Raw genomic sequence first — 27,762 nt, forward strand, 5'->3', positions numbered from 1 at the left:
ATATTAACAGGATGTGACCGTTACACATGAATTGACTGAATGGCAAAACCGAGGTGCTGCTTTTGTAATAGACTTTCTGTTTGGACTGACTTATAATTAACCGTACAGATTACTTTTGAAACTTGGAGGAAGGAGAAGCTAGTATAGCCTGCGAGCAGTAATTATAGTTTGGAATTTCGTCCTTCATGCAAGAAATTCCGACCAAAGCACAGTCTGCTCGCTAGGAAGACCATCGTTGGAGACACTGACACATAAAGACTGACCTGGTAATGACAGATTGAACCTTGGAGGAAGGAATCCCGGCATAGCCTGCGAGAAGGATTTCTAGTTTGGAATTTTGTGCTTCATGCGAGAAATTCCAAACCGGACAAACTGTTCGCTAAGAGGACCATCAATTGGAGCGCTATACCTTCATTTGACACACTGCCGGTGACACATTCGGAAAACGAGGGAGTCCCTTCATGGTATAGTTTTACCAGCTGTTGATGACGGATTCAACCAAATTCATGGTTCGGCTGTTGAGGGAGGACAAGTAACCTGCGAGTAGGATAACCGATTTCTGGTTTGGAATTTCACGCTTTGTGCGAGAAACTCCAAACAAGGGAGTATGCTTATTAGGCGGAAGACCATCAAAGTGACCGTTAGGCTTATATCGTTCAGCACACCGACACACGCAAACTACCATCTATGAAACTTGTAGTCGAGGTTTAGTTGTTTCGACCTGTTTGTCTCTTTGACCACTATTTAATAATTGCGTTATTAGCCAGTTAGATTGTGTTATTTGCGATAGTGTACTAGGAGACCTATACGAGTAAAAAGAGTAAGCTCAGTGATGGGGGAGACCTGTGGCAACTTGCACAGCCAATTTCGTTGCGGTACAATAATAATAACATCTACTAGAGTTAGATGGCAAATTAAATCACATTCATCGTCTATTGGGAGAAGGGAGGCCAATGCTTAGGAGCAGGAATTCTGGTTTGGAATTTCTGGCTTCATGCCACAAACTTCAAACCAGAGATTCTGCTTAGGAGAACGATTAACAAAATGCGAACGTTACACTGATATTCTTAGGCACACTTGATCAACACGTACATGGGGAAAACGCTGGTGGTTTTGCAGAAAAGAATCAGAGCCTGCGAGTAGGAAATCTGATTTGGAATTTAATAATAATAATGCGTGCTTCATGCAAGAAATTCCGAACCAGAGAGTCTGCTCCCTTGGAGGACCATAATTTGGAGCGTTAGACTTTCATCATTTGGGACACTGACACAGTAAATAGTAGATGTAGATGTAGATGCATGTAGATGACATAATAAATTATCGACTCTTAGACTAGACAATCATAGCCTGCGAGCGGGAATTCTGATTTGGAATTTCGTGCTTCATGCGAGAAATTCCAAACCAAAGATTCTGCTCGGAGGACCATCAGTTGGAGCGTTATACCTTCATTTGACATAGTGGTAGATGACACATTGAACTGAAATCAAATCATGGCTCGTCGGTCGAGGAAAGACCAGAAGCCTGCGAGCAGGATTTCTGGTTTGGAGTTTTGCGCTTCACGAGGAAAACTCCAAGCCAGAGAATCTGCTTGCTAGGACGACTATAAATTGGAGCGTTATACCTTCATTTGACACACTGACGCACTCATTGGAAAACGATATAGTCTAATTATAGTTTGGTTATTCTAGTGGTAGATGACACATTCAACTGAAATCATGGTTCGTCAGTTGAGGAAAGACCAGAAGCCTGCGAGCAGGATTTCTGGTTTGGAATTTCACGCTTCATGGGAGAAACTCAGCTCCTAGGACGAATATCAATTGGAGCGTTATACTTTCTTTTGCCACTCATACTCATTGGAAAACGATGGAGTTTATTCCTAGTCTAGTGTTAGACGACACATTGAACTGAAATCATGGTTCGTCGGTTGAGGAAAAAAGCAGAATTTCTGGTTTGGGATTTCGTGCTTCATGCGGGAAATTCCAAACCAGAGAGTCTGCTCACAAAGAAGACCATAGACTTTCGACTTCCGTTAGACTTGCTTTTGACACATTGAGATTGGTCTCAAAAACAGGCGTACATTATTGCGAAAGTTTTTATGCCCCCATCGGTCTTTAGTCGAATAGCCCCACGTATCACAGCTTTTAGTAAAAGTCGAGTTGTCATCAGGGAGGCGTGTTAAAGAGTCACAAGCTTCAGGCGTAGTGTCAGACTCGGTAAAAAAACTCCGCCACGTTAGCTCCCTAAGCATCTTTGTTGGTCATGATGTGAAACACTCGGACCACCTTTTTAAAACAGTAAAACCTGACCTGAGCCCATGTCGTTTTTTTTTTACTGATTAAAGCCATCTCCCAACAATTAGTGTTTAAGGGACCTGAGTTGGAAAGGATCTCACACAGAGGCAGAAGCCAACTCGGAAAGGTTCTATTAGCTTGTCACACACAGTGCACGGTCAAGTTTTGCTCCATTGGTAAGATGACAGAGAGATATTTTTAAATGAAGGTGGAAAGTTCTTGGATCAACAGAAAAAGAGGTTTTGTTAGTCAAACTATTTTTGTTTTTCTTGTTTACGTTTAGCGCGAGTTGTGTGATTTCATTCTCGTTGAAGTTTCGTTCTACTGACGAAAGATGTTCAGACAAGAGTATTTTTAGGTTTTTGTCGTGCATGCTTGTTTATGCATAGCAAATGGTAAGTTCTAACAAGCTTTTAACAGTGATTAAAGTTCCTCCAGGTGGAGGGAGCTGTTTGAATTCAGTTTAAAACAATTGATGTGGTTCTCCTTTATGGTTATTTTTTGCAGTTACGGCTTGACACAAGAGCAAACCCGTGCTGGCGATTTCCAACAGAAGGCCTGCTCTGGGACCTTAAGTCGCTTAAAGTCGCCTTAAGTCGCCTTAAGCCGCCCTAAGTCGCCTTAAGTCGCCTTAAGTTGCTATCAGTTATGCAATGTTAAAAAGTTTTCAACACACTCAAATTGCCCCTGTAGAAGATTATTAGACTTATAACTGTCATGTTAGGGTAAACTTCACTCTAACTTTATGGGGGAGGAGGCATGATGACGCAATGGTTGGTGCGGACCCCTATTGGGGATCATTGCATTGTGTTCATACTCTCATAGTGCCTCTCCTCACCAAGATGTATAAATGGGTACTGGTTATGGAACAGGGGGGGCAGGGTGCAGGGTGCAGCAGAGGTAACCTCAATAGGTGTGCTTTTAATTTTTTTTTTTTTAACACTTGTTCCCAATGCATTGGAGCCATCTAAACCCCCCCTTAAAGGGCCCTAGTCAGCTACACCTTTGTTTATGTTTACATAAAAGAGGTTGCCCATATGTTTTATTCGGAGCATGTCAAAGCAAAGAAAATCACTGTGAAGCTACTGAAGATACAGGGACATACTTTCAGGAACACAACTTACAGTAAAGCAACAAGACTTCGCCTCACCATGCAATATCAATAATTTTGATGGCACCAAAAATAGAAGAGGCTGACTAGGGTCCTTTAAGAAGCTGAGGACCCAGCAGTTACTGTATTATGCCTCAAAGTCGTGGCTCCCCTATACATCAAAAACCTAATATTATTATGGTCTTGCACCTCTCTAGCCCCCATGTTAGCAGGAATAATTTCTACATTTGGACAATACTTAAATAGGAATGACAATCTGATGTATACTCTCTCTCAGATGGCTTTTTATTTCTATTAAGTTTTATTTTTTTTCTTGTATTTCATTGTAAAAGAGTTAGTAAAAGGATGACACTCTGTGTTATCATCCGGAAATATATTAAATATGGAAAGATATAACAAATGACTATACTGCAATAATGTCATTTAAGCTTATTAATTTTTGTACGATATTACTGAATCAGATCTTCTGAAGAACTACAGTGTATAATTAATAAACAACAACAGTGAGAGGTGTTCCAGATCATCAAGATGAAAAGAAAAAAGCCGAAAGATATTTCTGGGTTAAGGCTAAATTCTTTCTAGTCACTTTTACACTGAGCAGTAAAAATATGGTCATCCAAAGTCAATTGAACCAAACTGAGTCTGCACTTTAAATAATTTATTCACCCAGTGTAAAAGAGTGACAAAAGTGGGCAATTTCTCCAGCGAAAATCATTATTTGCATTTTACTTCCACATTCGATCAACTGTAAACGTTTGCATTTCGTAATTGGACGAGCCAGCGTGCAGCATAATGTTTATCTATCCTTTTCGTACATTTGATGAAGCCCGGGTATTTACATCATCTTGTACAGTTTACGTGGACTGCGCTACTGTTACTATCGAAAGCTAAGGTACAGAAAATTCTCTGTGATCAACTCTCGGTAAACATGGCCACCAGGCGACTGTTTGGAACACGTGAATTAGTTTGATCTCGTGACTAAAGTGTACGCGAGCTCACGTGAGCTACTCGGGCTCATGCGAGTATGATTACTCCGACAGACGTTTACAAAAAAACAAGACGGAAAACAAATCGCCAAACTAATACTCTCCGAAATTTTATTAGGGTAATTTGTTATCGGGTGATTTGAAATAACCCGAACGCTTAGCAAGAGAACTCGAATTTTCGTGGCACAGATGTCTCGTCTCTTGGGAGCATGGAAACCAGTTAGCGGCGCAAGGGTTACTGGGAGAATCAAAATGGCGGAGACCTGTGTCTCTGGTATCGATGTATCAATTTCTAGTATTTCGTTGGGAAAAGGTCGTTCTGGCCATTTGCAATGTGTCAGGTGGAAGCTAATGAAAGCTTGAAAGGTGTATTTCCTTGTGGTCTGATCAACAAATCCTTCTAAAAAGATTCGAATCACTGTATAAACTGCCAGGGTCATCAAAGTTTTCTGGAGCCTGATAAGTAGTTGGTGAAATTTGACAGGACGTGTTCTTACGAAGGAACTTAGCATGCGGTACTCATTATGGTATTGGAATATTTTGCCTGACTGAAGCAGGAGAGCATCAAATCGATTGGGTCCCTGAAAAGGACTGAAATTGACAGTGGAGATGCCAAAAATGGCAGATAAGTCTACCAAGATAACCATTTTTATAATTCGGGAAGCCTTGTAAATTAAAGGCATGTAAATGAGCTAAATTAATTTTAATGTCCCTGTTGTTTGAATAATTTATGGAAAATATACAAACATTTCAAATTAAATCAAGATATCTTAAATTCAAAATTTTTGTCACTGTGAATATATTTTTATTAGTTTTGTTTGATTTTTTTTTTTTTTGTGATATCTTCACTAATATTCATGTTACCTTGCTTGTGTTTATTGTTGTTATTATTCTTATAGTAGTAACTGTTCAGTGTTGTGGTAATTCTTTCTTTAATAGTATTTTGTTAATGGTTTGAAATCTGGCCCGGGTTGTTCGAAAGCCGGTTAGCACTAACTCACGCAGGAAATATATTTTTTTTGTATAGAAATGTCTTTCACTGCTTATGGTTGAGTAGTTTTAAAATGAATCAAACTCAAAACTGAAAGACAAACAACATAATTATAAACAGAAAACTGAGAACGAAAAGTTACAAAAGTGAAAGTAATCAAAATTCTCTGTAATCCTGGGTTAGTTTAATCAAGCCTTGAACAACCCGGCCTTGGATATTTGAGACTGCGGTGACTTAATTATGTACCAGTATTGGTACATTATTGGTTTATTGCAAGAGATATATGGAGAGACTGTTGCTAAGTTTAAGTTTATATCACTCGAGTGAAATAAAGTCTCCTCAAGTCGCCTTAAATCGCCTTAAGTCGCCTTAAGTCGCCTTAAGTCGCCTAAAATCGCCTTAAATCGCCTAAAGTCGCAATGTTTTTTCTGCCAATTTTGCTTAAGGTGGCTCTAAACGGTTTCCAACACTTAGATTTTGATGGGTCGTTATAACCACTCTTCATCACTTGATGCTACAATCATGGTACCTACAAGCTGCCCAATCATTGGTGAACACGTTGTTATCATTTTCGTGACACAATAGGTTACCATAGCAACAGTATGACCTGCTAAAAACACCCTTAATTATAGCTTTAAGGGCTTATAATTCAAAAACGGCACGGTGAAATTTTTTTATATTATCAACTTTTAATAAGCATAATAAGACGCCACTTTTGGCAAAGTTTAAAAAAATTCTGTAGGTAGGGTTCAGAGCCACCTTAATTTTTCGAAAATTTAAGGTGGCTCTGAACCCCATGTACAGAAAATTTTTAAACTTTGTCAAAAGTTTCGTCTTATCATTCCTAATCAAAACTTGATAATATAAAAAAATTGCACCGTGCTGTTTTTGAATTGTAAGCCCCTAAAGCAGTAATTAAGGATGTTTTTAGGAGGTCATACTGTTGCTATAGTAACCTATTGTGCCACGAAAATGATAACAACGTGTTCACCAATGGTTGGGCAGTTTTTTGATACCATGATTATAGCATCAAGTGATAAAGAGTGGTTATAACGACCCATCCAAATATAAGTGCTGGAAACTCTTTTGAGCCACCTTAAGTGGCCTAGAGTCGCCTTAAATCGCCCAAAGTCGCCTTAAGTTACGGTGACTTAAGGTCCCAGAGTAGGCCTCAACAGACGATAAGTAGGCAACTTTTCAAGATTTGAAAGTGTTTCGTGACTTATTCAACAGAGATCACTGAGTTACTCTCTTTTTACCGTTGAGTCCTTGTGGTCATGGTTGATAGAGGGAAGTGGTTATGAAACCCGGCAAGCATGCGAGGAGCAACCAAAGATGCTAAGATTTATGTTGGAGGGTCCACGAGCAAACACACAACAACGAACTTTGTAGGGTTTCTATGATAACCATTGTGATTTAAAATTGTCTACGCATCTGCACAAACGACCGCCCACTGTACCAAACCAAGCATACTACACACTAGTAGAGAATGCAGCCAGTCAGCAGAATGCTAAAAGGGATACTGTTTTTTCAGAAAATGAAGTTTTGCTATTGTCTGTTTTTATATTTGTACACTATCTGCTGCGATACAAGAACGATAATGGCGTGCATGTATAAATAGCTGTAATTAATTAGCAAGAAGGCTGAAGACACATTGTCAGAATTTAACGATGTGACAAGTCAAGTGAGGTCAATTTGCCAAAAATAAACTGTCTAAGAAAAGTGTTTTGTTACATATTGTAACTGCGCTATATTTAGCCATTTTTTTCGCGATGTCAGGAACAACGTTGAAATGAATGCCGATAACCTTCAGAAAACTTCTCAGCTTTATACCTCTAAAACGAAAGAGCGTTCTGTTATTGTAGATGAGCTACTTCATAATATTTTTAGCTATTTTTCGCCATTTTCGGAATAAATCTTTAAGCCAAAGCTTGGCTAAGTGAACTAATGTAGAAAATAAATAGAAAATAAATTTATTTAATGAAAGGGCATGTTTACTATATTTTGCCCTTTCCACTCTCCTTTCACTGCACTTTATTTTTAACAATTCATATCGTCAATTGGAAAAATAAAAAAAATGCTAAAATACAAAATTCAATACAAAGTGAAATCGATAAAACACGTAGGCACAGGATTTGGGAAGATTATAACATTGGATGAGCGGGGACAGTCATGGATCTCGAAATGATTCATTAATAATTTACCAAGTTCGCGACCTGTCATTAGCATTTTTACGTTTCACGGCCGCTAGTTTAACAAGAAACTAGTCAAGAGTCTGGACACAAATAGCATTACCCTCGAGCTACCAAGTTCCTCAATATCATTAGAATACTGGCTCAATATTCGAAACCTTTTATAATTGAAAGCCTAATTTGAGAGCGTGCATTTTGAAAAGCTGTGTGGGGGCTGTTATGGAATTTAGCCGGGCCATCTTGAAACAGAAGTTATCATACGTCTTTGTCCAGTTTATTTACGAAAGCTCCATTAACATTTCGAAAGGGAATTGCGTAAAACGACACAGCCACTCTATTGCATCGCTCAACCGTAAACAAACATCGTGCAATTTTATAAGTGACACACCGATCGGCGTGGGAGCATATAATAATGGGGCTATAAATATCATATCAACCGGATGCTTTTTACGTTCACATCTTGTGCAACTGAAGTCTTCCCGTTCAAAAACTTTGAGTAATTAAGAACTAATTTCTCAATTTGCTCCATCGTGTTGACACCTAGAAAATGATCGTGGTATAAGCGACATGACTGATTCACACAGCAACCCAACCGACGAAGTGAGCGCATGTTTCATGTTTACTAAGCTAACTTGAAAATCTGAAACAATTGACCTCTCAGTCTTGCTGTTCTCGTTGAACCTTTTCCTTGAAAACAAAAAAACAAACAAAAACAAACAAAAAATGCCACACGATGTCGGTGAAATGTCAAGATTTAATTCTTCCTAATTCGCTGTAGGCCGATCATAGTCTTTCATAATACTGGTACAGCACCAGATTTAACCCTGTAATCTATTTAGTTTGGTCGATAATTTCAAATTCAAGCTGTCAGACGACAGTTGAATCCCATTGTGAATTTTTATGGTAATGCAAAGTAGGTTGAAGATTAAAAATCGTTATTTGAATAGATCGGAACAGTGGACCTTTGTGGTAACTTTTGGGAGCCTTTTTAACCCCTTTGCTGAAGCCGCACTTATTACTTAATCCAGTATAAGTGCTGAATTTTTGAAGTGCCCTAAGCGTGCCAGGTCAGTGTATACTTCTTTATTGGCAGGTTTCACACCCTTTGTTTGTCTTGTGAGAGTTCATCATTCTGAAGTTTAAATGCAATACGTGACTGGGAATTTATAACTTTGAGTTTTTATCAAGTTATTTTGTGGTTCAGACGGTCAAGCCAACTTTCCAGTGTGACTGGTGGATTTGGATCGAGTTCTGGCACGTTAATGGCTGTTTTTATCGTCAGTTAGAGTCGAAAACGTATAGATTACTCCATCATTACGGCGGAGCTTGAAAACTTTTCACAGCGTGTTTAGTTTTGTACAATCTAAATGGGAGTTCTTTTAACGGGAAATCATCGAAATCGTTTGAGATGACTTCAAAATACAGATTGGTTCAAATATAAGACGAAACTGACACCGATTTTAATGAGCACCTGTTTTAAATTAATAATAATTTACAGTCAGTGTACATGTACTCAAAGTACATGTACTACTGATTTGATACGACTGGTCTGAACTCAGTAACAATTCAGGGTTTCAGAATTTCTGAATGGAATCGGCAAAAGTTAGACATAGGAATTTCCGCCGGCGTTTCTGTATTTTTGGTTTTGAGTTAATGAACGTAGTTGAAAGTTTATGACGTCGTGAGTTTCGGAATCATTTGGTAAATAAAACGTGATGACGACGAAAAGAGGGCAGGCGCACAAAAAGCTGACGTCAATTTGTCATTATAATTTAAGTGTCTTCTACTCAGCCAAAGGGTCCTCTTAATAACTCTAGAGCGTTTTCAATCACCTGGCCAGCGTCCATGCAAATCAACAAAAGGAATTGTTTAAATAAGGAAAGAGTTCAACTCAGCTGACACAGGATTGATTTGGCACACGAAAATGGCCGCCGTTTCATTGTTCTGACCGCACTAGTATTGCTGTCGTGACGTCTTTGAAAGCACTCTATTCTTAATAAAATGTTGAAGCAAGCGGAAGCAAGAAACTTTATACTTATACACAAAAACAACTTCACGCGCTAAGGGTCGTAACCCCATGCGCGCGTGACACAATTCATTCGGGTTGGGCGTGAGTGACGTCAAACCACAAAAACACACATTTAGCCTTGCGTAAAGGTTGTTTTTCTGACTTGAGTGACATTATTTTCCAAAGGAAAAAAAATCACGACAAAACTTTCGAACTCCGCATGCGATCAGTTTCCAAGGATATCTTAAGTCCAACTTCCCGTCCTTGAACAATAATGCCATAGCATTTCGAATTCTTTTTAGTTTGATTGACGGTTCGTTGACATTTGTGAGTACGGGTGACGACATGACGGACGCGATGGGCTAGGTCACATAATACGCACGTGATTGCAACACTGCGGTGTATACTGAAGTAGACCGTTGATCTCCGAACTGACTCATAACTATTCTGTGTCACATATTGCTTCTGTTCTCAGCAGCATGGATCCCAGAGATTGCTCTCTGATAGATCGACATTTCCCGAGATTGCAGCAATGCCTTGAACCCACTAAGCTTTTACGCCACCTTGAAACCGTCGGTGTTATAGACGAAGACGATGTGGAAACTATTCGCGAGGAGAAAACGAAATCGTCAAGGGAAAACCAAGTGACTGTCTTTATTGATATTATGAAAAGACGAGAGAATGGTTTTAGGTATTTTCTTCAGGCCTTGTTGAAATCGAAAGTTCAGGATTTCTTGGCTAGAGAACTGCTTGAGGATGATGTTTACGATGAAGAAGGTGAGATAATGTTTTCGTTGATCTTGAAGTACAATATTTACCAGATTTATATTGTTTTCGTGTTGAAACTCGTTTGGCTCAGAGCTTTTAATTACGGCCGTTTTCGGTTGATTTATGGCGATTTTGAAATATATTATTTAACATGATTTGGTTCCGTGACTTGCCGGGGGAGAAAATTGCGAGCATTTATACTTTTGTCAATTAGTCAATCTTTAACTTCTACAGCAGTAATAGTTAAAGTGAAGTTCTCATGAATATTGACTTTTTACCGCTAATGTACGAGCTAATTGTTTGCTTTTTGATATCGATCTTGTTTTCTTGAAAGAAAAACAAGTGTCTTCGCTGAGGTGAGATCGGTGTTTAGAAAACGTTATCAACTTAAAAATTCTCTTAACTTTTTCAATACATCGCCAATCGAACGGAAGACAAGAATAAAGAAAATCATCAATTAAGGAGAATTTCTAATTCGAGCATTTGGGACCAATTAATAGTAGTGAGCACTTTCCGTGTTTCCATCGAGTTAAAGAAACGCGAGTGGAAGGAATGCTCTGAGTGCAAGAGACGCATCTTTTTCGAATTCTCCCAAACGCGTACGAACACGGCGGTTTCTATAATTTGATAGAAACACAGAAAACACGTTTTCCTTTTCTCTTAGAAAAATTGGAGAAAAAGAAAGGAAAATCACTCGCTTATTTTGATTATAAAAATGTAATTTTTCCTTACTCACGCCATCATTACGCCGTCAACGGCTCGTACTAGTTCTGTGTTTCTACAATTAAGGTCTAGGTTTCAATTTAGCGCGCGCTTTCTTATAGGTTGTGCACTTTCTGCTTTTAGTATTCGAACATCGACAATTATTTCTACGAAAGAAAAGACTTTTATCATAAACTGCTAAAAGATCAAGATTGATCTAATATAATACTTGTGACTGACCGCTCACATAATTTTTGCTCATAGAAACTTGTTCAGATCCGTTGCAAACTCACGACTCGTGTTGTTTCTCGCATCGTTGTCTTGATTAACAACAAGCCCGAGTTTTTCTATACCAGTAAAGAGTCAACGATGATTACTCGAGTGGTCAAATTGTTTTAGTAGACACTAAGAAGCCACTACAGAGGATTGCACTCCAAAGCCATTTCGACTGAGAACCTCAAGAATGACTTTACTTCTCAAGATTGAGAACACGCCAATGTGCGCGCCAACGTGTCCTTTCATGGAATGATAGACAGCGATTACAAAATCAAGCAGAATCGCGGTCTTCTCGGCAACAAAACACGCTTATAGTGTCTCCACTGTTTGCTATTTATGACGCCTTCGTTATTCCATTGACCCATTCCAAAAATTGCTGCCGTTCATTTTTGTCGCCAAAAAGAATTATTGCTGATGGCTGATAGTATATGAATAACTTAGCCAATCAAATTGCAGCATTTGCATAAGTATACTAGAATTATTCTCCCAAGACTCATTAGAAAGGCGCAAAATGTTTTCGTATTTCACACAGAAATTATGTTCTGTACAAGGCCCTGCTCATGAATGTTGCGTATAGTACGGATGACTGTTCTATTGGAAGGAGTGACCGTGTAATCAAGAATGTTTTGTTTTGATACTTGTAGAGATCAGCATTATCCTGGCAGAACTAGAAAACGATCTGGATGAAACCCAATCGTTGAAACTGAGCCTTATTGAAGAGCAGAAGAGACACAAAAACACCAAAAAAGAACTCGAGGAGATCAGAAGAAGCTCCCTTATTTTCAGTGACTCCAGTAGTTCGGGCCTGTTCGCTGATTACGACTCCGCTCCAAGCGATGAAAACGAATTTGTGGACTATTCCCCACGAGAGGAGATAGAAAACGGATCGAGCCAAGATGAAGGTCATTCGTCACTTCTCGATCAAATGCAGGACGCGTTTCAAAATTACGAGCCTCTGCTAGCGAGAAATGACGATTTAGAATGGGAACACGAAGATGGCTGGCGTCAGTTTGGGAGTGTTGACAACCTGAATACCCTGTCTCGTAGAAAAAGTAAAAGAGGTTCGCTTCTAAACCTGAGGAAGACTGCATCACTGGGAAGATTGAATGACAACGTTAGAAAGAAGCACGAGCGTGAAGTACGACGCCGTTCTGGATCAGGTGGGAAATGGAACAGCGAAGAAAACCTCAAACAAAATAATGAGTCTTCTGGCGCTTTTAACAGACCAAAAAGAGATGAGCAGCGGTTTAAATCGGTATCGCTGGAAAACAAAGTAGCTCTGTTGGAAAAGCAGCTTCAGGTAGAGCAACAAAAACGCTTAATTTCCGAGAATGAAGTTGCTAAGCTCCAAATAGAGAAAGAAAATCTGAACGAGGAACTCGAAGACACCCGAGATCAACTGAGACTAAGCCACTTGAATCTGTACTGTGAGGATGACGACTACGAAGATGAGCTCTATTTCGATCAAGCGGACGACGATGGTGATTTTATAGAGCCGCATAATAAAACTGCAGCGCTGGAAGGGAAGATGAGATTTTCACCAACCGACGGTAACGAAGCCGCTGCCTGTTGCAGCTCGCCTGAGCTTCTGTCCCAAACCGAGCGCATGAGGACAACACGGCTGACTGAGAGCTGGAGAAAAGTCAACTCACAGTTCTACGAACTCGACGAATACGACAACGAAATAAAGGTCGAGTTGGATCCCAGTAACATCATGGATGCACTGCGCAGACTCAAAACGTACACTAACTGTTTGTACAATGATATTTTATACGAAAGCGATGAACTACAACATCTGAAGAAAAGAGCATCAAGACTAGAAACCAAATAATGCGAACGTTCACAGACAAGTTAAAGCAGAATAGACCACTTTACAGTCCTATGAAATGTAACCAAGGTTCTGCACGGGAGCGAGGTAAAATTTGACCTCGTAATAATATGGATTAGAAACTAGAGAGCAAGATAACTGGACAATTTAAATTTGAAAAATAGCAAGGTCAACTCCAGCCTTTCCTCTGTCCAACGGTCTGATCACTCAGCACTGAACTGTAGAATGGTCTATTATGAGGGAGCAAAATAATTGCTGGCCACAAAAAAATTAACGCTCTTTCTAATTAAGAAGACGGGTTAGTACTTCTAAAACCTGGTAACTAGAGAATATTTATGGCCTTCGTGAACCGAACAATAACGAACAACAAACATTTATTTGTAACGTGGAATAGTAAATACAATAAAATTATAATGGTGGAAAACACCTTTTAAAAGTTTAGCACAAGCTGCTCCAAAGCAAACTCCTTGTTTAGCTATCAATAATGACGATAAAGCACGCAAAATTTACAAAATTACAAATAGTAACCGGATGTACGTTTAAATGAGGTTATTATATAACTGCAACTTATTTAAGATGGTATTTTAAAAACTTGTGGTAATTTATAATTGTCAAGGAAGAACAATGAATAACGAACTTCCGGGATCAATGGGATGCTGAACTGGGCTTAAATTTTATTTTGTGAAAGTGGCGCACAGGGCCATCAGCCAATTAAACGAACACGTCACGAGAATAGCGCAGTATCAGAAATAAAGGATAAAAATGCATATGGTTTCATGTATATTGTTACTGTTACGCAAAACGCATCTTCGGAGACCCAGGGGCAGTTGGTCAGCGCGATACGAAGTTAGAAAGTATGGCATTAACTCTAAGGTAATTCAAAGAGCTGGGAAATAACTCAAGAATTTGAATCAATTTCCCTCGATTGCTAAAGGAAATGGGGGACTATGAAAAAGACAAAAAACTTACTTTGACCTTAAAGGAGCTTAGGAACGGTTTGCGCATCTTAAAAAGTCTAGTATAAAATTTTTCAAACACGTCGTTTGTAATCCGTGTCAACCTTCTCCATCCTTAACCATGCTTGTTACTTCATGGTTTATTAAATGATAATTCGTGATAAGGTGGATATTTAGGGACCGAAGTACTCGGTATAAAAAGGTGGTACGAAATAAGTTAAGATGAATGGTAAAACCATTTTTGTAACTGCCCCTGGTCTGATGAACCTGTATATGCTATGTAGTTTCTTTCTCTAAAGTTTTCAAATATTTGCATCAAGATCAATACTGAAAGAAATATCTTAAAAAATCGGCGCAAGGTTTTTTAACTGAAAAACTCAGATATATGATCTCCCTTTCCAAACAAACACGCATTAATTTTTAGATTAAAAAATAACTTGAGTACCAAGTAGAACTGAGTAAATCGTCTAACCCGCTTAATCTTTACCCAACGTTCACCATAGTTATTTCTTTTGGTTTACTACTTCATTTTAGGAATAGTTAATTTTATATATTCTCAATTCGATAAATTTTAATTAAAGCGTCTCACCCTTCAGGAAATTATTTTGAGATTTAGGTTTTTCGGCTTGTAACAGAGCGGTTTTCAATTGAGTGTCGAAAGTGATCAGTTTAAGTTTTAGTTTTACTACGGTTTTAGATTGGCTAAGTAGTCTAATTGGTAAGTAAGTGGTTTGTTTTTGGTTTTACGACGCTCAGTTTAAAACCGCTCTATCTTGGGTATCGTAAAACTAGCCACAAGTTGACTTTTTCTCAGCCACGAAGTCAAGTCGCGAGAAGTCACATCACCACATGAGGAGCTTTACCCTCTAAAAAAATTCTGTCCAGGAGGTCTTTTAATCTTGTACACGACTTATCATCGCACGCCAGGAAATGTAACATGAAACAGGACCCGATACTTGCTTTTATTTGTCACGCAGTTTTGCCTTTGCGAACATGCTTGAAGCCAGTGATGCGTTTGTCGCATCTTTGTTACGGTACTTTCCTTGCTAAACCGCCAGAATAGCTCACTGTGTGGCTTAAAGGAGATGGTTATAATTTTATGACATTTTTCTGTGTGGAAACATTGCCAACACCGTCGCGTCAAGGGAAGCCGGTTTGTACCAAAATAATTATGAACAATTATGGCGAAAGCCGCCAGTAGAAATCTACTGTGGTAACATATGTATGAATGCCGAACAAGATTGAAATCAGTAATTACTATATCGTTAGTCTTAATTTTGGCATAGCGAAATAGGGATACATGGCGCACGGCACTTTCGATTGATGACTACGACTTCGAGTATATTCTATGTTTTGTTTGAGCCACATTCTTATGTTAGAATGATGTCAAGATATCGCAGTTTACCTTGCAATATTATTTTTTCTAGCTATATAGCTAGTATAGACGAGTGCGAATCCTTAAAGCCAGGTCTTGGAATAAATGACGTTTTCTTGGGTTAAGACAACGAGGCATGCATTTGGTGTTTTTGTGTCTCGATGATCATTGTTCATGTCGGACTAAATTATTTTTGGCGGGAAATTTCCGCACGGCATTGCCATCAATCCTCCGATCCACAATGCCATGGAACAAGGAAAAGACTGCAGTGGTAAGTTGCACTGAAATTATTAAATATGCTGATATCATATCAGAGAGCTCTCATATTTGCGTACGTATCTAGCCTAAACCAGAGAAAAGAGTTCTGTAGAGAACGGTTGTCATATGTCGCAATGAAGCGAATTATCTGATTCACTTTGCCCTAAATGCATGCTTAACTCGGCTTAACTTGTTCTGTCTTGTTTGGGTAGTCAGTTCTTTATTGAGCTGTTGTTATCTGTCGAGCAGAATATTAACCTGCCACACTAGCTCATTCTGTCTTGCTTGGGTAGTCAGTTCTTATTGAGCTGTTGTTATCTGTGGAGCAGAATATTAACCTCGCGCGCCAGCTTATTCTGTCTTACTTGGGTAGTCAGTTCTTACTGAGCTGTTGTTATCTGTCGAGCAGAATATTAACCTCGCGCGCTAGCTTATTCTGTCTTACTTGGGTAGTCAGTTCTTATTGGGCTGTTGTTATCTGTCGGGCAGAATATTAACCTCGCGCTTTAGCTAATTCCGTCTTACTTGGGTAGTCAGTTCTTGATTGAACTGTTGTTATCTGTCGAGTAGAATAATAATGCTAACCTTTTCTGCTTTATTTATTTCACTTGCTTGCACCCCAGCATTTCTTGCCTTCTTTGAGAGGTCCGTATTTTGAGTTGTTTCAATATTTTGAGAAAGGAATCATCTTCGTGCTTAACATAATATCTGCCTCTTTTTTTCTTTCTCCATAGGGAGCTGGTCTGCTAGCGGTATTTGTTCCGCGAACACGAAAGTTTGGAAATATCTTACCTCAGTCTTATATGTTAACTTGAGATTTCAGGACATTTAATAGATATTATTACGGCCATTTCATGAAACGTGACAATATACAAAGCTGCGGACCGCATGAGAAAAATAATGCCGCTGGATGGGCTTTGTAACTAAATTAGTGTCATTATGTGTTACCGCAAATGTGACAAATAACACCTCGATCGTACAAAACTTGCGAACTTCGATCTTCAGTTACAGTTAATAATAAGCCATGGGTGGATTCAACACACCCATGGCTTATTATTAACCTAATTTGCATAGATTTTTTTCGTGGGCAAAGCTCGTCATGTATGATCACATAACACAGACCTTGATAAAGCCCAGGAAATCACGAGAAAGGAATGATGAACCGCCCCCCGCCCCCCTTCCTCCCCCCCCTGGTTTGCAAGTGGCTGGAACCATGACTAAGTGTAAGCTTGCAGGACGTGTGTTTCACTGCAAGTGTCAGTAAAGACCATTAAAGTTGTTAACTACATCATCATTTGGTTTAAGTGTTAACTGTCATCTTAAGATCAAAGCAGTCGTGTAAACTTTCAAAGAATTCACCAATACATGTGTTTCATTATTCCTTTAGCTAAGGCTTACACGTATTCTACTTCGATCGAACATGCTGTTTTCCTATTACTTCGTAGTACCAATGGTATAAGTCTCTGGGCAATGTCATTCCGTCCAATCTCTTGTAATGAAGTAACAAAGTCTCCAAGTGTGAGGTTGGGGTACAGCGTCTCAATTAAGCTTAGTAAACTCCGAGAAGGGCTCGGTTTGTTTCGTAAGGAGTCGCGATCTTCGCGGGAGATTCGGTCATACCGCTTGGCTAAACGCTCGTACTCTCGTCTGAAGCCGCGGTCAAGTTTTCTACACATCCAGTCATACACCTCCATATGTCTTGCACTCAGTTCTTCCAGAGTGAATTCACCTGAAGATAGGCAATACAGTTTGGAAACAATCAATTTTGTTATTTCCTTGCTTGCCTTAAGCGTTTTTGAAGTCACGTGGTACTTTTACTCTTGCAGAGGTTTCGGGTGAAATGAATGACTGTTTTGATCACACAATAAATCGTCTTTTTTTAAATAAGAATATCGTTTTTCCGTCCAAGGATGAATTTTATTATTTTTCTGCCCATTTTAGGCTGAAAAATTCTTATGAGTTAAGATTGTAGCGTATTACATTTCTGCTTTGTGTCTGGATGGTATTAAAGAAATTTTACAGCTCGCCTGCAGGCATTAAAGCATGATATGACTCACATAATTTCTTGCAGAGATGTTATTAGCATCGAACATATGACTAGTGCTGCTTTTGTCGCTTTTTTGGCTAGTTTCGCGGTTTAGAGAAAGGAAGAATTTTATATACCGTTTACTTAAAAACATATAATTGTATCGTATTAACAAATTTTCGACACATAATATTTTGTTTTTCAAAATCTATGCCTCGGGTTTATTCTTAAAATGCTCAGTAAAATTTCGTAAAATTCATCTTCGATATTCTAAAGAAATGTGTTCTTATTTGTATCCTAGGTTGCTGTACATTTCAGTGTTTTAGTGAAGAAGACGGTAAAGTGTAGTTTGGTTGAGTGTAAGAAATCACTTAAGGCTTAAGTAGTTTTGGTGAATATTTTATCGTGGTAGAGTTTTGGTCAAATTCTAGGCCATAACTAGGTCGGCCGTCCACGAGGGGGTGGTGGGGGGGGGGGGGGGGGGGAAACTCCCTTATGAAAAGGTCGGGGTTGCTTGTCGTGTCACTTAGGGGTGCAAATCAAGGCTTTTGGTTTCACGTTTGGTGTTCAAGAGAAAACGCCAGTGTTTTTAGCTGTCAAAGTATGTTTTAGCCTGCACTCGAAGAAATTTAAAAAAAAACGCTCTTATTTCCGTTTTTACTCTGGATTTCCGCCACTCCCCCGAGTCCGGTCTACTAGCGCGGGCTCCTGTCAAGAATAGTGACTGGTAATCAGGCCTATTCCGTTCTAAGTATTCTAAGTGTGTATCTTTTAGGGATCAAATAAAAGCTCGAGCCGCGCTCAGATTGGTCTCCTTAAGCTTTAGGGGTTTAATTCAAATTTGTCGACAAACATCCCCAACCTTTTCATGAGGGAGTCACCCTGGGGGGTCTGCCGGATACGGGTTAAAACATTTTCTTTTTCAAGAGGCCTAGGGCAACTCGAGTAAGGAATTGTCAATTAAAAGTTGGGTCGATGCTTTGGCACAAAAAACAGGACGTACCTGCAACGTCTTGCCACCTCCTCGTCTGTGTTTTCCTAAACGTCAACTGCAATTGTCTTTGACGGAAACTTAATCGCAAACACATCAACGTTACGAACAATGTAACTATGGTTAAAGAAGAGAAAGACAACAAAAAGATAATCCTCGCGTTTGTGATGGTTGAAGTTTTCATTGCTGTAGTTGACACTGATGTTGAATTTTCCATTGTTGTAGATGACACTGCTTTGGATGGAAAAGTGTTTGTTAAACACATTCTTAATTCACATTTCCTTATTGTTAAATGAGAACATTCTTGGGGATAGTGATTTGCTTCCTCTTTGCAACATATGGAACAGGGAACACAAGACCACAGTACATGATCAAAGTAATGGTTTGCTTCACAAGATAAGCAAACAGTGTCTGATGTTTGTGTGCATTTCCTTTTGACCAACTCTTCCTTGTCACAACTACGGCAAGGTCTACAGGGCTGGGTTCCATAAATGTCGGAAAAAGTTCCTGGCTTACAAGACATACATTGTTGTCTAGGAGGGACGTCTGATACTAGGCTTCCGCAGGCGATGGATGGCTCTTCGCCGACAGAGCATTCGACACAATCGATACAGGTTAGCATAGATCCATGTGAAAAGCTTATCTGGTTAGATGAACACCTTGAATTCGTACTACAAACAGTATTTTTGAGCACAGAGCAATGAGAGATTACCACGGCGTCAGGAGAACATGACGAGCACGGTTTGCATCTGTGTTTACTGGGTTGGTCAGAGTACGTAAAACCAGGCCTACAAGGGACACAAGACAATTTTTCTTCCCTGTAAGCCACTGTGCCGCAAGGTTTTGAAAGTTCCGTTCCTGCTGGGCACATCGGGCAATCTATGCATGTTATCTCGGTCCGATTTAACGAATCGAGTTGGTTCAACTGGATCTGGTCATATCCACATTTTTCGGAGGAGATACTTCCACATATCGTATCGAAGTATTTTGTGCATCTCGCAATTAGTCTCTGTCCAGGTCCACAGGGGGAACATCGTTTACACTGCTCCTTATCTGTCATGGCGGAAAAAGTTTCTCCTTCTCGACACTGAACACACGTTATCAACACACCATACGGGACGGTACTGCCGCAAGGATGAGATGGTTCAAAACCGGAAGGACAGATAGGACAATCAAGACATTCATGTTTCTCTTGTTTGGACGATATCCAGATAATTTGGTCAGGTTGGCATCGCGAGCAAACGACATCAGAAGACGGCTTACAAGGTTTCACGACTGTTTCATTTGGTGCGCACTGTGAGCAGCTCCTGCACGATGTTTCGTCCCAGAAAGAAGAAAATGTTTTGCCGGGTTTGCATGACTTACAGTGTATAGTGAAAGCTCTGTTAACCAGGCTGCCACATGGATTTGATAACCCAAATCCAGGCGGACATGAAGGGCAAGGCCAGCAATCGTGTTTTTCGGTGAGTGAGTCAACCAGTTCAATTTCATTAGAGTGACATATGGAGCTCCTTGAAAGATTTGAAGGCTGAAGGGAATTCCCAGTTGGCACTGAAGGGATTTCTTGTGGTACCTTTCAGGAGATAAACACGAAGTTTTGGAATTACTTAAGGTGTTTCATCTTTTAAGATGAAAATATTTAGAAAATTGAAAAAAATTGAAAAATTGAGAAAATTTTAAAATTTTCTCAAGTGTTACAATTATAGATCCAAGCTATCGAAACCGACATTCAATAATTCAGGGTTTTTTTTCACATTTCATGAATCTTATAAGCTAAGGAGTTTCTTGTCTAACAACCAATGGAATGCAGTGCTCAAACGCTACTTGACGTGTTATGAGAAACAATGGCCAAAACAAGCTGTATCGAAGCGACGATATGCTGCAATAGGCATTTTTTACAAATAAAAATGTTGCACCCCCAAAAATGTCAGGTGTCATATTACACCCCTGCCTCCCCATAACGGCCACTTCTCTAAAACGGTAGCTTTCCTCTGTCCCCAAGGTGGCCGTTGTGGAGAGGTTTGACTGTATTAACCTTACAGTGGGAGGCCCGGTGGCCTCTTGGTTAGTGTCCTCGACTCCGGATCGAGCGGTCCGATTTCGTACCCTGATCGGGGACATTTTGTTGTGTTCTTGGCCAAACACTTAACTCTCACAGTGCCTTTCTCCACCCAGGTGTATAAATGGGTACGGGCAAATTTAATGATGGGGGTAACCCTGCGACGGACTAGCATCCCATCCAGTGGGGAGTAGAGACACTCCTATTCGCTTCCTGTTACAGAAACCGGAAATAATCCTCGGCCTGACGGGTTCACATTTAAGCTAGCGCCCCCTACTCTCGATTGAAAGTTTTAACCTTCCGAAAGTAGCGATAAAAAGAGGCTACTAAATCCGAAGTAATGAAGGTCGTTTATACTTCGGAATTTACGAAACTGTTCATTCTTAACTTTCTTCAATCTTGTATTTATTTTAAATCGCTACCGTGCGGAATTTTTTGCTATTAAACGAACAAAGCAATAAAACTTACAAATGGCAAAGTCCCAATAGTCCTTCTCTCAGTGGTGACTTCAATAGTGAAAGCCGTAGGTTGTTTAACCTGAGATAAAACAGAAAAAAATGAAAAGAAGTAAAATATTTAAATAGCGCAGGTAAAATCTTTCTGAGCTTGCCCGTCCTTAACGTGAGGAACTGATCACGACAGTCGCTGTTATGAAACGGGTAAGGGTAAGTCTGTGTGGTAAAATAACAATAAACCATAAACGGTAAACAGGTGCTATGGGTTTTTCCTGCGTCTCTATCGTCAAACCTCTTTGGGGAACCACCCTTAAGTCTCGGCGTGTTTTTTTATCGTTACTTAAAATCCTTTCATTGTTTTTTCCAATCTAGATCTAATACCATCGTTTTCCCGGTTTTCTTTATCGCCTATTAATTTGCTCGTTTTTTTTATTTTAATTTCTCTATACCAGTTCTATCGTAACTATGAAATTTATTTTTAGGTACCGTTCTAACTGATAAGTAGCGAAGTTTTGATGTTTTCATGTGAGCAATTAGTGTATTGGATCAAAGCAGCGTTTGTCTGAGTAATTAGGGTTTGGAGTTTTTGTTTTCATGGAGAAATGTGCTAATCGATAAATCAATATGTTTTGCATAAGGTAAGGGTAGAAGTTACCGTACCTCCGGGGCTGGGTCGTTAACTGGCTCTCGTCCTAAGGAAATAACATAAACATTTAGACCTACACTGTTATTATCATTGTGGCTACCAGTTAAAAGGTTCGCCGATTAATTTGTTATGGTAAGGTTAGAAAATAGATAAACACACTTCACTGATATTCCTGGCAGATTAGCAGATTTGCACGTTGTCGTCATTTGACTACAACTATCAGAATTCCTTTCGTTTTTTCTTTATTATTGAAATTTTGAATTCCCAGCGGGGTTTAAATAACAATTACCCTAATTAGCATAAGAAAAGGAAAAAGTGAAGGATTCTGGTAGCTGTAGTCAAATGACGCCATCATGCAAATCGCCTATTGGGCGACAGTGCACTTATACTTTGTTGTGTATCAAAATAACAGACATGGCTTGCCAGGCTTAGATGAGAGTTGTTGCTTATATATGTCTTCTCGGTAGTCGAAATTATCTTCCTATATATAAGCAGGTTTTCTTTGCTTTGTACAGTTGGTGCAAAATAAGTACAGCATTTAATCTTAATAATTTGCTTCTATATTCACCCATAAATGAAGTGATGTAGACAATCCCTCCAGCAGAAAATAACACTAAAATTGCAACGCAAATCAGGAAGCTACTGCTCATTATCTTGCTGTTCTGTAGTAAAGGTGTAGCTAGTTTTCTCTTCTTTTTCCTAGAAGGTAACCCCTGAAGCTCGGAGGGTGCAGCAATGATGTCTCCTTCTGTATTGAGGCATGGACTTGATCTGAACAACGGTATACCAGCACAGGTACAGGGAGCGCGTTGCTCCTCCATCCGCCCAACTGGTTCTATTTGATGAATGTTTGTGGGTGATTCTTTCTCAGTCACAGAGGGTAGAGATATACCTCTTTCATCTAAACTGACATATGATTTAGCTCTGCATAACGGTCTGTAACTACAGGATTTCCCTGCTTTCTTCAGAGCCTCTTTCAAAGTAAAGATGGGATGTTGAACTGAATTACCACCAAGTAGAATTTTCAATCCAACCAGAAGCGGAGCATGTAGGCCTGTTCTTTCATTGTGGCCCTGAAGAAAACACAAACCAAGCAAACAATTACAGAATTTGAAAAAAAAAAAAAAAAGGTGGACAGGAAGAATCTTACCAACTTCTGTTCGAAAATAAGTTGATCTGTAAACATCACAGACGTTATCGATTGAAGGTTTATGTACTAATCGAAAGAGACTGGAAACGTTAGCGCTAGCAATCCACAGAAAAGCTTATTTTTAGAACTTTGGCATTCCACGCTATATACCGATGCTGTAAACGAGCGCCAGCCTCTCCCTAAAACCTATTTGCCTTCTATTGTACCCCTTAGGGATCAAAACATGTCTTGAAACTTTTTTTAATCATTCACCTATAGTGATTTTACTCTAACGATCGTGAACAGAGCGATGCCGAAAATTTAATAGTTTCTTATACTTTTACATCATTTTATAACATTTTTAGGACAGATCCAACATTTTTTTTAAGGTTTTAAAGGCAATTAATTAACAGGAAAACAATTATTTTGAGAGAACGTGATGTTTGTTGCTTGTTTGTTTGCTTTAATTTTACCTATATCCGTCTGTAGAATAAGGTGGCGTGGCTTAGAATATAATCTTGGTTCGATGAGCATATGGCGATGGATATTCACATTGGGAACATCTGCGGTAAAGCTTTCAAGGGTCTCTATAACATCAAGCAACTTAGGAAGTTCCTTTTTATCAAGGCTACTAAAATTCTAGTTCTTGCCTTCATGACGTCACGCCTCGATTACTGTAACTCGTTGCTCTTTGGAGTGCCACAATACCAGCTGAACCGCCTACAAAAATTTCTCAATGCTGCTGCAAGACTTGTGTGCTTAGTACGTACCTAAATTTGATCACATCACGCCTTACTTAATTGACCTTGATTGGCTACCTGTTGAGTTCAGGACCAAGTTTAAAGTTTTACTATTTGTGTACAAGGCGTTAAACGGTATGGTTCCAAGTTGCATCTCAGATCTTATTACGAAAAAGTCATCTTCTAAAAGCTCTCTGCGATCAAATGATCTTCTTTTGTTAGTAGTACCTCGAGAAAAGTTTAATACCTTTGGTGATCATGCATTCGCCTATGCTGGGCCATCGATGTGGAACAAACTTCCGAAACATATTCAGATGGCGCCAAACTTATATTCTTTTAAAAGAAAGCCTAAGACATTTTTATTTTAAAAAGCGGATGACATTTAAGGACGGTGCCTACTTTTGTTAGTGCGCACACGTTCTGCGCATCACGCAAGGCATGGTTTAAGCACCACTCGCACGCTGGGTTGACATGACGCAATCAACTAAGCTACCAAGTACACGACTGAATTGAAAGCAAAATTTTCCTACTGTGACCAAATCAAGTTTAATGAACCTGTACTTAACCCAGGAACACCAGAACAGCAGCATATCGCTAACCACTAACTGTTAACGTCTTCCGGCTGAAAAACTAGCTGTTATCTGTCGAAAATTATACTGAAATCCAACTGTAAACGTGTGCCTGCAGATGGCATAGTGCGCGTGCAAAACAAGTGCGAGATACGCAAATGTTTTACTTACTAGGGAGGTGACAGGAAAAAATGTAACGAGCACCGTAAAAAGTTTCAAAAAGGATCAATAACTTTAAAAAACGCGTGGTTACCTCTATTTTATGTTATGAAATGGAATTGGCAATCCTATTCAGCACGTGATTAGTTTCTGGTTGTGAGCAAAAGATATTTAGACTGTATTTTAGCTGAAACAGAGGGAGGCTGTCAGAGACGCTAAAAATGCTGTTGCAACGATTTTGTTATTAAAAACATACCAAAAATGGTTTTTATGTTACCATTTACCATGTAGTTTTCAGATCTTTATAAATGTGTTTGCTTTTCTGTATGTAAAGGCGAATTGTAAAGAAGCTGTGAAGAAATACCCTCTCCTTGTGTTTTCAGAAAAATGTTGATGTCAGCATTTTTGTTGAGATTGAAGCCTAATTATCTCGAAAAAATACGTGGCTACCCCCATTTTTCTTCGTGGATTCCAATAGCCCTTGCGAAGATCTACTTTTTCCGCGTGGTCCTAACGTGGCGCAAAAGCCTTTGTATTTAGTAGGCACCGTCCTTAATGATATTTTTTTACTTTTTGAGTAGAAAGTCGACTAAAGTAATAGCATATTTTATTTTTTAATTGTAATGTAATTTGCTATACTTTTTATCATGACATGTAAAGCGCTTTTGGATATTTTATATATCTAGCACGATAAAAATGTATTATTATTATTATTATTATTATTGTTGTTGTTGTTGTTAATGTTAAAAAGCCGACGTTTCGGCGTCATCGTGACACCATTATTCACTTTGCCATGAGAATGGTGTCACGATGACACCGAAACGTCGGCTTTTAACATTAATATTCGCTTGCTTATGTTTTAAGAAATCGTTATTGATTAAGATTATCATTGTTATTATTATTATTAATAGTTAACGATGTACTAGAAATTCGAAGGTCCACTAGGAGATTTTGAGCATGGTGATTCGATTTAACTTGCCCATTTATTGCATTTGTATTGAAAGCATGGACGACAGAGTGATAAGGCAACTGCGTATACTAATGCTTTACCTTTGTTATCTTTCAACCACATTCTGATTATTTCTGTTACTGTTAAATGGACGGATGTGTTAAAACGGCTTTATTTGGGCTCCTCTCTACGGAGCACTTCGCCACCCCTTTAAATCTAGGTTCATGACTGAAGAAATACGCCCGGGTGCTTAAAAGCGCCGTTACACTCACCTCTCCTAACAGTAAATGATATTCTGTTATCCCCTGGCCGTTTACCTTAGAATGAGGACTTTCTCCCTTTTCTTTCTGCAGGAGGTACTTGTCCTGGACCACGTCCTTCAGATCTTTAGAGAAACAGAAATCATTAATTAGCCTTCGTTAAAGGGAATGCTTAATGAGTGTCTGGTTCACATCTATAACAGTTTTATTTGCAAGGAACTCTAAGATACTATCTGAACATAGGAGAGTTTGTATTCTTCACAGTTATTCACGACGCCTCTCTAACTGTATACTTATTCACTCTTAATGAAGCTCGTCTGACTATATTTGTGAGATAGTAGATAATTATTTCTGACGACATAATTTTTTGTCTTAATTAATAGAGGTTCTTACCAGACATCAAAGTTGACTTTTCCTACTATACATGATTGGCCGGCTCCGTAGACTACGCCATGCATGCAATTCTAAATTTTCAATTTGATTTTTTAATACCCTTCAGAGGCATTTTTGAGAGCACAGCCGATGGTTTCTCGTCGTATTCCGGTAGGTGCTGCCCACATGCAACCCCTAATCTATCACAACGACTCGCACCTACCTTCTAATGTCAGGCCGTGGAAGAAGGCTGAGGACCCCAAAGCTAACGTGAAGCTACTTTTTCCATCAGAACTCACGCAAAGTCGACAGTGACAGTAGCGAGGATCAGATGCCTTTTCGTCGGAAGGAATTTCATCTTCGTCAGTGCACTTTGTTTCTTGGATCGACGCCAATTCAACGGTCACTTGCTTTTGGTCTATCATTTGTATTTCAACATGGCTTGAGAGAGGTGATGTTAAGGACTCATTTTGAGTCAGCTTCATCGATTGATCACCGTTGACCAATGTCTCCTTTTCCTTTAAGAGGTGACGTCTCACAACGTTGTGGGAGAGCTTTTTCCAGAAGTTATCAGGTGACGACAACATGCTGATGATGTCACTTTCTGATATTCCTTTCTGAATTAAGGCTCTGACTATCATCATGGCCAGTGGATTGTATCCACAGCCTTTCGCTATCACCTCTAAATTAGCAACTGAGGTAATCTGTGGGACGCTCTGTAATAATTGAACTGCGACTGCACTTTTGAGGGGTTCTATTTTGAGATAAAACGCAAAATCCTCCTTGACGTCGATTCTCTTGCGTGTAACGAGTAATAGTTGTAAAAAATGGACCTGATCAAGTGTGTCAACCCCAAATCGTTGCAATGCCCTTGGGATTATATCTGCCTCGTCATCGTTAAGAATATTCTCCAGCTGGTCTAAAATGAGAAGAGTACGGCATGTCTCTTGAACTGGACACTTTCCATTGCTGTCGTCGCAAACCAAATCAGATTCCAAATTGGGGCAGTGACAATAATTTTCAAGCAGCATCCCAAGTTCTGAACTGGGGTTCTGGTTGTTACAGGCATGATAACGAACATTCCAACCCTTTAAGAGAAGTTTATGTCCAACCTCAACAGCAACAGAGGTCTTTCCAATTCCTAAAGGCCCAGAAATGACTCCAACACGCCAGCGATTCAAAGCCAGGTTATCGATGATTTCTTTACATTCCCCTTCTCTTCCAACAATTGGATCTGACAGTTTAGGCAAGGAGCTTTTAAACTCGGGAACGGATTCTACTGAAAGTAAAAGAAAGAAAATTGCAACATCGTTGCTGCAACACATGTGTCTGTAAATAATCTGAATTTCTACCTCTGAGGGATTGTTTCGCAGCGATTTCTGGTGCTTACTCCCTGAACGTTAATATCTTATTCTTATCCCTTGTTTGGTGTGGTTACTGACGACGGCCGTATGAATTTAGCATCAGCAATGTATAGTGCCACTGCTAAAATAGTTTTTAGTAAATATCGGTCTTGTACCAAAAACGTTTTTTTCTTTAAAAAAATGGACTTTTGAAATGATACACTGACAAAGCTACCAATTTCAATTACCAATTTAGCTCTGGCGAACTCTAAACACACGGTTTTTGCTTTTTCTTAACATTGAGCATCTGGAGTTGCTTTTT

At 39.3% G+C, this 27,762-nt stretch overlaps 2 protein-coding genes across 6 annotated transcripts in view; one reads left to right on the forward strand and one right to left on the reverse strand.

Annotated features, from left to right (window-relative positions):
* The first annotated feature begins 9,810 nt into the window (after window positions 1–9,810).
* LOC149104017 (uncharacterized) lies at window positions 9,811–13,920 on the forward strand. The gene is made up of 2 exons (XM_089273593.1): window positions 9,811–10,356; window positions 11,970–13,920. The coding sequence occupies exons 1-2, from the start codon at window positions 10,059–10,061 to the stop codon at window positions 13,154–13,156; spliced, it is 1,485 nt and encodes a 494-aa protein (XP_089129719.1). The 5' UTR covers window positions 9,811–10,058; the 3' UTR covers window positions 13,157–13,920.
* Window positions 13,921–17,096: 3,176 nt separating this feature from the next.
* The window catches only part of LOC149104018 (uncharacterized), a 45,920-nt gene continuing 35,254 nt past the window's right edge, over window positions 17,097–27,762 (reverse strand). For 4 of the 5 annotated variants that reach the window (XM_089273587.1, XM_089273586.1, XM_089273588.1 and 1 more), the window contains exons 16-22: window positions 26,321–27,376; window positions 25,783–25,850; window positions 22,488–22,992; window positions 21,934–21,965; window positions 21,287–21,355; window positions 18,772–20,332; window positions 17,097–17,471 (exon numbers count right to left, since the gene is read on the reverse strand). In XM_089273587.1, coding sequence (XP_089129713.1) covers window positions 17,137–17,471; window positions 18,772–20,332; window positions 21,287–21,355; window positions 21,934–21,965; window positions 22,488–22,992; window positions 25,783–25,850; window positions 26,321–27,376 — 3,626 coding nt within the window. In that variant the 3' untranslated portion in view covers window positions 17,097–17,136. The remainder of the gene's footprint in view (window positions 17,472–18,771; window positions 20,333–21,286; window positions 21,356–21,933; window positions 21,966–22,487; window positions 22,993–25,782; window positions 25,851–26,320; window positions 27,377–27,762) is intronic. The other variant, XM_089273590.1, reaches the window with a different exon arrangement.

This window comes from Orbicella faveolata, unplaced genomic scaffold (assembly GCF_042242905.1).
Source record: "Orbicella faveolata isolate gen_17 unplaced genomic scaffold, um_ofav_v1 contig_35, whole genome shotgun sequence".
Taxonomy (NCBI): domain Eukaryota; kingdom Metazoa; phylum Cnidaria; class Anthozoa; order Scleractinia; family Merulinidae; genus Orbicella; species Orbicella faveolata.